Source organism: Papaver somniferum, chromosome 8 (genome assembly GCF_003573695.1).
Source record: "Papaver somniferum cultivar HN1 chromosome 8, ASM357369v1, whole genome shotgun sequence".
In the NCBI taxonomy this organism is placed as follows: domain Eukaryota; kingdom Viridiplantae; phylum Streptophyta; class Magnoliopsida; order Ranunculales; family Papaveraceae; genus Papaver; species Papaver somniferum.
Window position 1 is genome coordinate 18,165,489 of NC_039365.1, and position 12,105 is coordinate 18,177,593.

At 37.1% G+C, this 12,105-nt stretch overlaps 1 protein-coding gene across 2 annotated transcripts; it reads left to right on the plus strand.

The window, feature by feature from the left end:
- Positions 1 to 2,294: 2,294 nt before the first annotated feature.
- Positions 2,295 to 9,091, plus strand: LOC113304416 (homeobox-leucine zipper protein ANTHOCYANINLESS 2-like). 2 transcript variants are annotated; one of them, XM_026553522.1, is made up of 9 exons: positions 2,295 to 2,428; positions 3,797 to 4,041; positions 4,141 to 4,258; positions 4,339 to 5,055; positions 5,250 to 5,351; positions 5,453 to 5,662; positions 7,033 to 7,204; positions 7,302 to 7,669; positions 8,227 to 8,685. In XM_026553522.1, exons 2-9 carry the CDS (start codon positions 3,809 to 3,811, stop codon positions 8,683 to 8,685), a joined length of 2,379 nt encoding a protein of 792 aa, XP_026409307.1. In that variant the 5' UTR covers positions 2,295 to 2,428; positions 3,797 to 3,808. The 2 variants fall into 2 exon arrangements, with proteins under 2 accessions (XP_026409307.1, XP_026409306.1); XM_026553521.1 differs by lacking the exon at positions 2,295 to 2,428 and adding an exon at positions 2,760 to 3,685 and having other exon boundaries at positions 8,227 to 9,091.
- The last annotated feature ends 3,014 nt before the right edge of the window (positions 9,092 to 12,105 follow it).

Genomic DNA, 12,105 nt, shown 5'->3' on the forward strand with positions numbered 1-12,105 from the left:
ACGTTGATGATCTACTGGTCACTTTCAAAGCTTTAAAACAAACATTCACCCAACTCCAACAACTATTATATTCATACTCCACCTTGACGGGATAACTCATAAGCATAACCCAATCCATCATTAATCATCTTCGGCTACCACAACCTGAGATCGATGAGATATAACAAATCTTCAACATGCCAACTACAACATTCTACGGATGTACTTGGGGGCACAAGTTGAGACATCCTCGTTGCATATGTTTGTACCCCTTGTGGAAAGACTGGCACAAAAGGAGAAAAGGCTGGAAAACTAAATGCCTAAATCCCGTTGTAAGGTTAGTACTTATAAACTCACCTCTCCCCTACTGCGAACTACATAATGCATAAAAACCTCTTATTGGCTCATGTCCATAAAAAAACTGATCAGATTACCATAAATTTTTTCGGGGGCCATGATGCTTTGACCAGGAAGCTTAATTCCTCTGGGTTGAGAAAAATTGACCAAACCTAAAGCCACAGGGGGACTGGGAATTAGGAATAGTTTATACCACAATAAAGCACCCTTTCTGAAGCGAGCATGGCAAATCCATGATTATCCAGATTCAATTTGGGTAACCATGCCCAGTGAAAAATACCTGAACAAGAAACCCGTCTTCCAAACATCTCGACCACCCCATGTATTGGTTAACCCTCTCGGGAAACAACTCAAGTTCTGTATATCCTCTATCACACCACACCTATTTCACTGTATTGAATATGGAAATACCATCCTGTTTGCATCTAACTGGATCCCAGATCACCCACCTTTAAATCAAAACCAATGCCAGAATTGTAGTATCAGATCTCATTAATCCTTTTACATATTCCTGGGTCCATGATCGGATAGATAGTGCAGCTGCCCTGTATGACGATGTCCCGAATTGCTAACATACACCTCCAGCAAGATGGACCTTCAGATAAAATTGTTCGACCATTCATCAAATCGGCCACCACCACTAACCATTCAACCGCCATCTATCAACTATTACAGGCTAACTAATTGTCGGTTGCTATGACATCCTTTTGTGTTCTCTTGTTCTTTTGCTCTGGATGGATCACAATGTTTTGCACTTGCACTAGGAATTCAGACGGGCGAATTCGGTGCTACCACCCCCTTTGCTTACCATGACTCTGATACAAGACCGAAACACAAGCCATCAGACAACTACAAGCATTCAAGCTGGTTGGATCCCACCCCTCCCTTTGAAGAATATTATATTGGATAGAAATCAACGTTGATGGAGCTGCCCGCAGTCACCTGGGACCATCAAATGAAGGATTTATATGAAGAAATTTGACAAAGACAGTTATTGTGGTGATAACCCAACCGCTAGGGATCACAACAGCTTCGGTATGGGTCACACTCTTGGCACTTAATACATCAACGCACAATGTACACACAAAGATCAGACTCTTAAGCTCTAGTACATTTCATCAACAACCCTTCAGACCACCATTATACATGAGGGAAATAATTGAATAAATCAAAAGAAGAATACGATCAATCCCACGACACAAGATACAACATAACTACAGGGAAGCTAATTATGCGGCGAATGCAATTGCAAATCAAGCGACAGACGACAACTAACAAGGAGTACTTCATACCAATATTTAGAAATCGTTTCCAATTTTTTGAATCAAAATGACGCTAGGGGGGCGACTTTCCCCACGTAATTCTGTCCTAATTGCCTATTAGTGTATTATGTTTCAAAAGGAAAACAATCACACGCCACGAATATCTCGCTTAAACGGATCCAAGTTTTCGGTTACAATATAGTAAATACATGTAATCTTTCGATTTTTCCTTGTAAAATCTGAAAATTTAATTGGCACCAAATCAAATTCAGCGAGCACGATTTGTTTCCTAATTTCGCCTATGCTTTATCGCCAAATACTGATAACGTTTATGACGCATTTGATCTGAGAGAATGGAAACAGTTTCCTGCAAATACCATTCCCATGTTTGGAGAATATTAATAGAGGGCTGTCAAGAATAGGATTTCCAAAAAAATAATAGAATTCAAACTCATGGGACTGTAGGTTTAGAATTCCCTCTCTTTATAGAAATTCGATTCCTCGTAATCGAATTCCCTTCTCACCATACAAACACACCAAAAAAGTCAATCTATAATTTAAAAGGGTAAAATTGTCATTTGAGCATCAATTTTCTTTATCAACTCCTTATAAATACTCCCACTTCAATAGAAAAGAATAAAGAGAAGAAAATCAGTGAGAAATAGAGTGTGTTCCCCGTAAAGCTTCAAAAACCTTTGGGTTTTCCGGATAGTTGTGTCTTTTTTTCTTGAAGCCAGAGTGAGATTTTGAAAAGCAAAAAGGAAAATCTGAAAAGGCAATTTTTGACTCAAAATTAAAAACCAACGCCTTTTTCATGGTTCTTTTTTTATGTAAGTTTCACTATTTGCTTAAGTCAGCTTATTTTCTTTTCTCAAGTACAAAAAAAAAAAGAAAATGTTATATTCTAATTCATTTCATTTTATTCTCAGTTCGTTTTCATTTTTTCTTTGAGTATTTTTTAATTTTTTTGCACAGATCTCAACAGTTCAAGAGAGAGAGTGAGAAAAACAATCAAGAAGATCCACGGATCTTAAGATGTGCCCTTATTATATTTTATTTGTGAGAAAAAAAATGAAAAATGTAAATAAGAAGTGTAAAAATCATGTCAGGGATTTTGACAATTGAGTAGTCATAGAGATACGATTTTTTATATTTAACTTTTCAGCAGCAGCAGTGGCATCTCGATGAAACTGGAAATAAAGTAGTATAGTTTGACCTTTTTACAGCTCCAGACATTTGTCCAAAAATAAGGGCTGTTTTTTACAGTAGAGAGAGAGGAAAGTGGGAAGAAGGATATGTGGTGGAGTATTCGAAGCCTTACAAATAGATGAAACCAAAATAGTAGAAGAAAAGAGTTTTAGTTTTAGTTGACTAAATAAGAGCAATCACTAGACTAAATAAGAGCAATCACTAGCTAGAAAGCTGTTCTTTCTTCTTCTGCTTCTGTCATCTCCTTCTTTCTTCTTATTTAGTCAATCAAAAAGAAAACAAACATGCAGAGAAGAAGAAACAATGAGTTGATAAATTACATTTTAATGGTGATTTAAAGAAAAGTTTATACTTCTTTTACGTCTTCTTTGTGTTCTAAGTGATAACAGTAAGGGAGACGGATTGAGAACAAAGAGCTAAGCTTTTTTACAGTTTTGCTTGCCCTTCTTTCTCTTTCTTTCTCTCAGAGAAAAACCCCCCAAGTTTTGTGAGTTACATTTTGGGGTTCAGGGTTCATTTTGGAGGAGTGGGTGAGGGAGTGAGTGAGAGTGATTTAAGGAGGAGTGTGGTGGGGAGAGAGATTTTGGGAGGAGAGATTTGAGGAGAAAAGATAGGAGGAGAGTGTGTGTTAGGAAAATTTGATGAGTAGTTTTGGGGGTTTCTTTGATAACAGTTCTACTACTACTGCTACTACAACTACTACTGGTGGTGGTGGTGGTGGAGGAGGAGGAGTAAGGGTAGTGTCTGATATACCATTAAACAATATGCCTACTGGTGTCATTTCTCAGTCAAGAGTTGTAAATCATAATCACCATCATCATCATCCTTATCATAAACCTGCTGCTGTCTTCAAGTCTCCTGGACTTTCTCTTGCTCTTGTATATATACTCTGAACCTCACCCCTTCTTCATTAATTAATGTTTGTGTGTTGAGTTTGAGTTTTATGTAATGTTTACTGATCTGGGTTTGTTTGTTATTGTTGTTTGCAGCAAACTAACAATATGGATGGACATGGAGGAGGAGGAGATAGGTTTGGGGAAAATCTAGATGGTGGAAGTGGTTTATTAGGTGGTGGTGCAAGATTATTAGGTGGTAGAGAATTAGATGAATATGAAAGTAGATCTGGTAGTGACAATATGGATGGTGCTAATTCTGATGATCAAGATACTGATAAGCCTCCTCGTAAGAAACGTTATCATCGACATACTCCACAGCAGATACAAGAGCTTGAAGCGTATGTCCACTTCTTCTTCTTCTTCTTCTTCTCTACTGAATCATCTTTTTGATTAATTCATGAAATGATGAATAGTTTCTTGTGTTTTCTGTTTCTTAGATTGTTTAAAGAATGTCCTCACCCAGATGAGAAACAAAGAAATGAACTCAGTAGAAGACTAGTATTGGAGGCTAGACAAGTCAAGTTCTGGTTTCAGAATCGCCGTACTCAGATGAAGGTATGATTGTTTTCTTTTCTGAATTTTTTGATGATGATGAAGAAGAGAGTATGGGTTTTAATGTTTGGTTGGTTTGACAGACTCAAATCGAACGCCATGAGAATTCGATTCTTCGACAAGAGAATGATAAACTTAGAGCAGAAAACATGAATGTGAGGGAAGCTATGAGAAACCCAATGTGCAACAACTGTGGAGGTGCAGCGGTGCTAGGAGATGTCTCATTAGAGGAACAACATCTCAGGGTTGAAAATGCTCGTCTCAAGGAAGAGTTAGACCGAGTTTGTGCACTTGCCGGTAAATTCTTAGGAAGGCCTGTTTCTTCTATTGGTGATCCATTGCCTCCTTCAATGCAAATAAGTGCAGGATTAGACCTTGCTGTTGGGATTAATGGTGGATTTGGTGGTATGAGTGGTGTAAATCCAAACCTTCTTATGGGAAATAATAATAATCAATTCCGTGGAAGTGGTGGTTCGGGTGGGATGCCAGCCATGTCGATGGTGCCTCATCAACAACAATCTATTTCGTCCGGGGTTGATAGATCAGTTGAGAATTCTATGTATTTGGATCTTGCAATGGCTGCAATGGAAGAACTGGTTCGAATGGCACAGACTAATGAACCTCTATGGATCCCATCAAGTTTTGAAGGAGGTAAAGAAACATTTAACCGCGACGAGTACACGAGGATGTTTGCTCCTTGCATTGGATCAAAACCTAATGGATTTGTCACTGAAGCAACTAGAGAAACTGGCGTGGTTATCGTCAACAGCGTGGCCCTTGTGGAGACATTAATGGATGCGGTAAGAAGTTTAATCCATGTTCTAACAAACACATATGGTTTCATTTTTGGTTGGTTTTAACATCATGGATTGGGATATTCTTATTAATCTCCCTTGGAAAGTATAACAATTAGTACTTCAACGTCTGCTTTAATATCCATGTTTAATTGCCTTTCATACTAAAGATTCTCGTGTATCTGTTTTCATTTATGTAGAAACGATACGTGGATATGTTCCCTTGTGTGATTGCGAGATGTAACACCACCGATGTGATCTCTAGTGGTGTTGGAGGAACACGAAATGGTGCACTTCAGCTGGTAATTATCTTCTATCATCAGTTTTATCTTTCCATTAAACCCCAGTTTCATTTCAATTAAAAACAGTAGCTCATTTAATCAAAAATGTTCTATATATGCAGATGCACGCAGAATTTCAAGTACTTTCACCACTAGTCCCAATTCGCGAGGTCAATTTTCTTCGATTCTGTAAGCAACATGCTGAAGGAGTATGGGCTGTGGTCGATATTTCTGTTGATGCAAACCAGGAAAATTCAGACACTTCTACGTATTTGAGTAGAAGACTTCCTTCTGGCTGTGTGATTCAAGATATGCCAAATGGGTACTGCAAGGTATTATTATTATTATTATCACTTAAACACAACAAAATCTTGATTTTTGTATTTAATTTTTTTTTCGGTTTTTTCGGCTCACATATAGTCCATACATTTATATGCATATCCCCAAAAATTTCAAACTTCCATGAACTCAGGCTCTTGCTATTCTTCCACTTTTTCTCTTTAATGGTGGTGGTTAGTCTTTTTAAATCATAAACCAGGGTTTTTGTAGTTTAGTTCAGGAACATTTATTTACATGATGCCAACCTAAAATCATAAGCATTACATCTTCCCAAGCTTTGAAAAGAAAAAAAGCTCAAGCATCTAAGTGTTTTGTTTGCTCTAGTCATATTATCTCACTAGTCACTATTCTCATGAATGAATACGAAATCTCTTCTTGAACAACTCCCCACTGTCGAAAAGATTTTCCCGAAAAATCTGCAACTTCTGCTTCTTACCATTTTTATATAGATTTAGATGCTTCTTCTTATTAAAATGTACTATAATCTATATCTAATCTTCCTTCAATTTTCAACACTAATGTTGCTTAATGTCTGTACGTATACTATCAGACAAAATAAATATATTATTATAAGCTTTTATTAGATCACGATATCGAGGTTTTACTCTCATAAGAAGCATCTAATACTATATGTTTCTGAACCTCGAACACGTTATTTTTTTTGTATTGGTTTTAATGTAGCTTAGCTAGGTAACTTAAATATTAAGTCCCTCCTAATCTATGTTTTTGATGGTTCTATTCCAATCTGTGATACCTTCTCGAACTGCTCTTCGATGAAATCATTTTATTATAGGTCCCCGTTCTAACACTACAAACCAAAGCTTTTAGACCATGAAACTGCGGCTATTTTTGTATCATAATATAGATTAGATTTAACTTCTCGATACGTTAGTCCACCGTCCATATCGCTTACAAATTGCTCCTTCCCAAGTAGTTGAAGGAGGAGAAGAAAATGAACATTTTGGTATATTTATAGTTGTGTTTATACATGTACAGTCACGTTTTCGTATATTTTACTATAGCGAACAAATCATCATGTCTTCTGCTGACCTTATGGCATTTTTTTTCTATAGATTGCCTAGGTATGGAAATTTTGTGCTGATATTTTAATACAACATTTCTCTCTGAACTGGAAATGTAAAAAAATGGGCTTCTTAAACATTTCTTGGTTGACTCTGATGACATATACATTTTATGGCATTTTCTTTGTTTTATTTGTTGGGGGGACCTTAATCATGTGTTGAACAGGGTTTGAGATTTTGACTTTTTATTGACCTTTTTTAGATAAGGATGTTCACCCACTTGGTGAAAATTGGGATATACTGATAAGGACAATGCATTACATTTTGAAATGTGTACACAGGTTACGTGGGTTGAGCATGCAGAGTATGACGAGAATTCGATCCATCGTATTTATCAGCCGCTAGTCAATGCTGGTTTGGGTTTTGGAGCACATAAGTGGGTTGCAACATTACAACGTCAATGCGAATGCATTGCAATTCTTATGTCTAATATGCCAATCCGAGATCATACTGGTAAGTTGTAATCTTTTCCTTCCACACTATTTTCGTCCTTTGATCAAACAGTTAGGCGTTTATTAAGGTTCTGATTCTCTGTTTATGTTTCGTGTAGGAATCACGCAAAGTGGCCGTAAGAGTATGTTGAAGCTTGCACAACGAATGACTCAGAATTTCTGTGCTGGAGTTTGCCCATCCAGTGTGCACAAATGGAACAGACTTTCCGCAGGGAATGTTGATGCCGATGTTAGAGTTATGACCAGAAAGAGCATTGATGATCCAGGTGAACCACCAGGTGTTGTTTTGAGTGCTGCAACATCAGTTTGGCTTCCTATTTCGCCACAGAAACTCTTCGATTTCTTACGAGATGAACGTTTACGGAGCGAATGGGATATACTATCCAACGGTGGGCCAATGCAACAAATGTCTCACATTAATAAGGGCCAAGATCCTGGCAACTGCGTCTCTCTTCTTCGTGCTGGCGTGAGTTTTACTTCCTTCTATTTCAATACTTCATTTTTTTTCTAAATTTTTGTTCACACACTTCTGGTACTGGGTTTTGTTTACTCTCTCAAACGAGACAACAAAACCCTACCCATGTGAATCTCTGTATGGGAGATCACAAATCACAACAGTCAGCATCACTCAATAGTTAGTTTCCTTGACCCACTTCTAAGTAGGTCAACAAATATGATACCCGTATCCATACTACCAAGGTATATATCCGTGAGCTTTTGTGTGCCAAAAAGATGGTGAAGTAGACCTTTCAAACTTTTAAGTGGGTGAATATTATCTTAGAAGTTAGCTAATTTACAAAGTGGTCCTTTTTACCTAGTGGGAAAAGAGGGATTGAAAAGTCAAGAAAATGGTACACCTGCAAATTTTTGTAATTTTCATTAACGTCAAAGGACCGACTCCTAAATTTGTCTCCTAGGAAACTAACATTTGTAAAATAGTTAGATTTTGACTTTATTTTTTCTTACGTAAAGGAAAAAAAGTCATCAAAGTTTGACTACTAATCTTGAATTTACCAAATGCAGGCCATGAATGCTAGCCAGAGTAGCATGTTAATATTGCAAGAGACGTGCATAGATGCATCAGGTTCACTTGTGGTGTATGCACCAGTTGATATACCAGCAATGCATGTCGTGATGAGTGGTGGCGACTCAGCTTATGTGGCGTTGCTTCCTTCTGGATTTTCTATCGTACCTGATGGTGGACCTAATCGTCAGTCCATTTCAAACTGTGCTGATCCCCCAAACAGCAACAACAATGACGGCAGCAATGGCGGTGAAGATGGCGGTGGTTCTAGCTCGCAGCAGTTGACTAGTGATGCTGCTGGTCCCGGTGCCAGTGGTTCGTTATTAACAGTAGCTTTTCAGATTTTGGTCAACAGTTTGCCAACAGCTAAACTTACTGTGGAGTCGGTGGAGACGGTGAATAATCTTATTTCTTGCACGGTCCAGAAGATCAAGGCAGCTCTGAATTGCGAAAACTAGGTCTACAAAAACTAAACCTTTTTTTTTTTTTTGGGTTATTTTGCTCTTTTTTTTCTTTTCTTCCGAAGTGAGAAAAGAAGAAGAATAGAGATATATATATTAGGAAAATGAGAACTTCGGATAGAATCGGGCCGAGTCAAGAACGCACCAAAGTCCTTAGCGGTTCTGCGAACCAATTTTGTTAGGGAGGTGGTTCGGGCTTTGACTTGCGACCCGTTAAAATTGTCTTTGAGAATATACATTGACCGAAGTGTGGTCTCTCTATAAGAAAAGAAAGAAAAATCCTGTCATAGAAAAAGAACCACCACCAGACTTGCTCTTGTAATGGTTCTTAATGTAATGTTGTTTAATTTTTTGGATTTTGGATATTAGTTTCCATCTAATTTAATCTAGAAACTTTTAATTAGCTAATGACTTGAATGTTTTTCATTCTATTTACTTTTCCTAGTTGATTTTCCTCTTCATAATAAGATGCATGTATATATTTCGGCTCAAGGCTGAAATCGCATGTTCAAAATCATATTGGTTAAAATTTGTTAAGATCCAGAATATTCGGCAAGAGCTCGGAATCGCATGTTCAAAATCACAGAATCGTATATTTAAAATCACATCATCACAAAATCGCATTGGTTAAAATTTTCCAATACCCAGATCATTGGACTGTATAAATTATGGAATGAGCTTAGTTTTCAGTTTTTACCGGAATCAATAGCTTGAGTTTTCACTTTTTACCGTTTGGAAAATTACTCGATTTTTTTTTTTTTGTCTGATGAGGATTTCTTCGTCTGCAATAGGTGAGGTGGTAAAAGAAAGTTGTAAGGTGATGGGATGGATGGTTGGAGGTTGGAAGAGAGGAAAAAGTTGAATTTTGCATTTATTGCCCTCTTTTTCTCATTAGAGGGGACCAAAGTACAAAATCAAGGATATTTTTTTACAAATTTTCTTACAGTAACAACAGTTTGGTATAGGAGGATTTTTTCAGAAGTAGGTCCAGCCAGCTTTTTTTGTGTATGAGGAAATCAATTAGAGAAGGAAGGAACTTTATAAATTTTCTACTTTTATGTCCTACATTATCAGCCTTTGTTTTTCGATCATGTTCACTGCTTTTATTCATTTTTGAGGTCCAAAGTTGTAGGGTCATCAACAGCATGACCTACGTGATTTGTTTTCTTACTTGACGCTCGCACATGTTGATTGATGGATCATGATTCATGACTCATGAGAGTTTCCCCGGCAGATGTGTTAGTCGTGACCTGTGAAAGGTCAGAAGGGATGAGTTCTGAATTCAGGTCGTGCATTCTCAAACTTGACAGTTTTCCGGATCACCAATTTCTACACTTAAAATGCACGTAGATATCACAATTTACATGTTTTATTTATTTATTTTAGAACGGTAAGGAACTAACGAGTTGGTCACTGGTACCATCACCACCCGATAACTTTATTAGTGTAGTTTAAATGTTTAAGCAGGGAAAAAAAGCTAATATACCAGTCAGATTTACAATGGGGTGAGTCAGAAACAGAAGAAGAAGAAAGGAAGTAAACAATATAACCATTTTCCTCATCTCAAGAGATGCCGCATTAGGGCGTTTATAGTTTCTGACTCAAAACAATCAAACCCCTAGCTGAACGTGTGCAGTGTTGGTGAATAAGATTTATTTATTTTCTGTCTGCTGGATCGCAGTTGTTAAGTAGCTAGATTAAGAGAAAATAAAAGAGGTTATTAAACAGTGAGCTCGTGAGGATATTAAGAATTGGAGATCTGTTAATGTATTTAAGATTATGAATATCACTAAATTAATAAGCCATTCATTAATTAAGATGGTCAAATTAAGAATATGTTTAGGATCAAAGAATATATGTAAGCTAGACCACATTCACACGTTCACAAACTACGTACTCTTATATATAGGGTGCTCGTTTCTAGCAATTTTTTACTTAGTAAATTCTGATTCCATTTCTAGGAGCTAAGCAAGATTTATAAAAGGAATACCAGTTCTACTAAGTGCTAATACCATTTCATATGGGACAAAAGATCCCATCGATCCTGACCGTTAGATCGATGAAATGGTATCAACACTTAGTAGGACTGATATTCCCTTTATAAATCGTGCTAATAAGCTATTAAAACATGAGAGTCCATTTTAGAAATGATTATGGCCAAAAGTAGTTTTCATATTTTGCATTTTAGAAACCAATTTTCACATGATTTTTAAAAATAAAAATGTTTACTTTTCATGAAGGATTTTTTTTTTCTTTACAACGTTCCCGATAGTCATTTGGAGATTGTATTGTCAAACTAACATCTTGGTTTTCGATGTAATTAAATCCAGAAACAACTTCAAACATCCTCTTAACTTCCATATGCATGTCCATCACCACACCTATGGGAGAGCAACGAGAGCTGTCTGTAACCTAGGTATCCAGAGCTGAAAAAATGCCGTAAAAGTCATGACAATGAAAAGATATCCGAAAGAATGAAGAAGAATTGTTGAATGAACGTGAAACTATTGGTGACCTATCAACACCATGAACAGTGGATGGTGAGAATAATGTAGTCTGAGTTTGTCTTCATAGTCTCTCTCTCTATCGCTATGAACTCTGATCTACATTCAATAATCGATCTCTCGTATTCAGACTCTAACAGTAATCATAGCCACAACTTGTACGACTACGTAAACACTATTTACCAGTGTACTATGTACACTATTTACTACTTTTACTGCTCCCCATCAATATAATTGTGAAGCTGATCTTCCACCTTAATCAACTTAATTATTGAGAGCTCAGTCAAAAAATTCAATGGGAATTCTTATATCCACGTCCAAACCTGTTCTCATTACTCTGACTCCGTAGCCTTCCCTACTCTACTCTACCTACAATATCCGTGCGGCCCATATACGAAAATTGACAACTATGGCATAATCTAGCTGCAAGACGAATAGGTACCATGCAATGTGAACCAAAGATATTGTCGAGAGATTCACCAACAAGATCAGTCCATGGTTTATTAACTTGAGTAAAATTTAATGAATAAGAGAGGGTACCAACCAGAGGCAGAAATTTGTCTAAAGGGAACCAAAAATTTACTAGGGCTGCAAAAAAAGTAAACCCGCTAAAATCTTAAAAATATTAGGCTTCCGAGCCAGTTGAGGAGGGTGTACAACTAACAATACTGCTAACGGGAGATACCAGTTTACTGGGGGTAACAAAGATTTTGGTACATCAGAGGAAATTGGTTATTCTGATTAGCAGCGATGACCACTAGAAAAAGAGATCTTTGCAAACGGTCTCAGTGTGAAATTGTCTTTGACTAGCTCACTCGCCACATATTCTCTTATGTTATGCAAGCGACTGGATAAGCTTATGGGCCACACAGCTCAAACCAAAGCAGTTCAATTTCCCTTGGCAAAATGTATA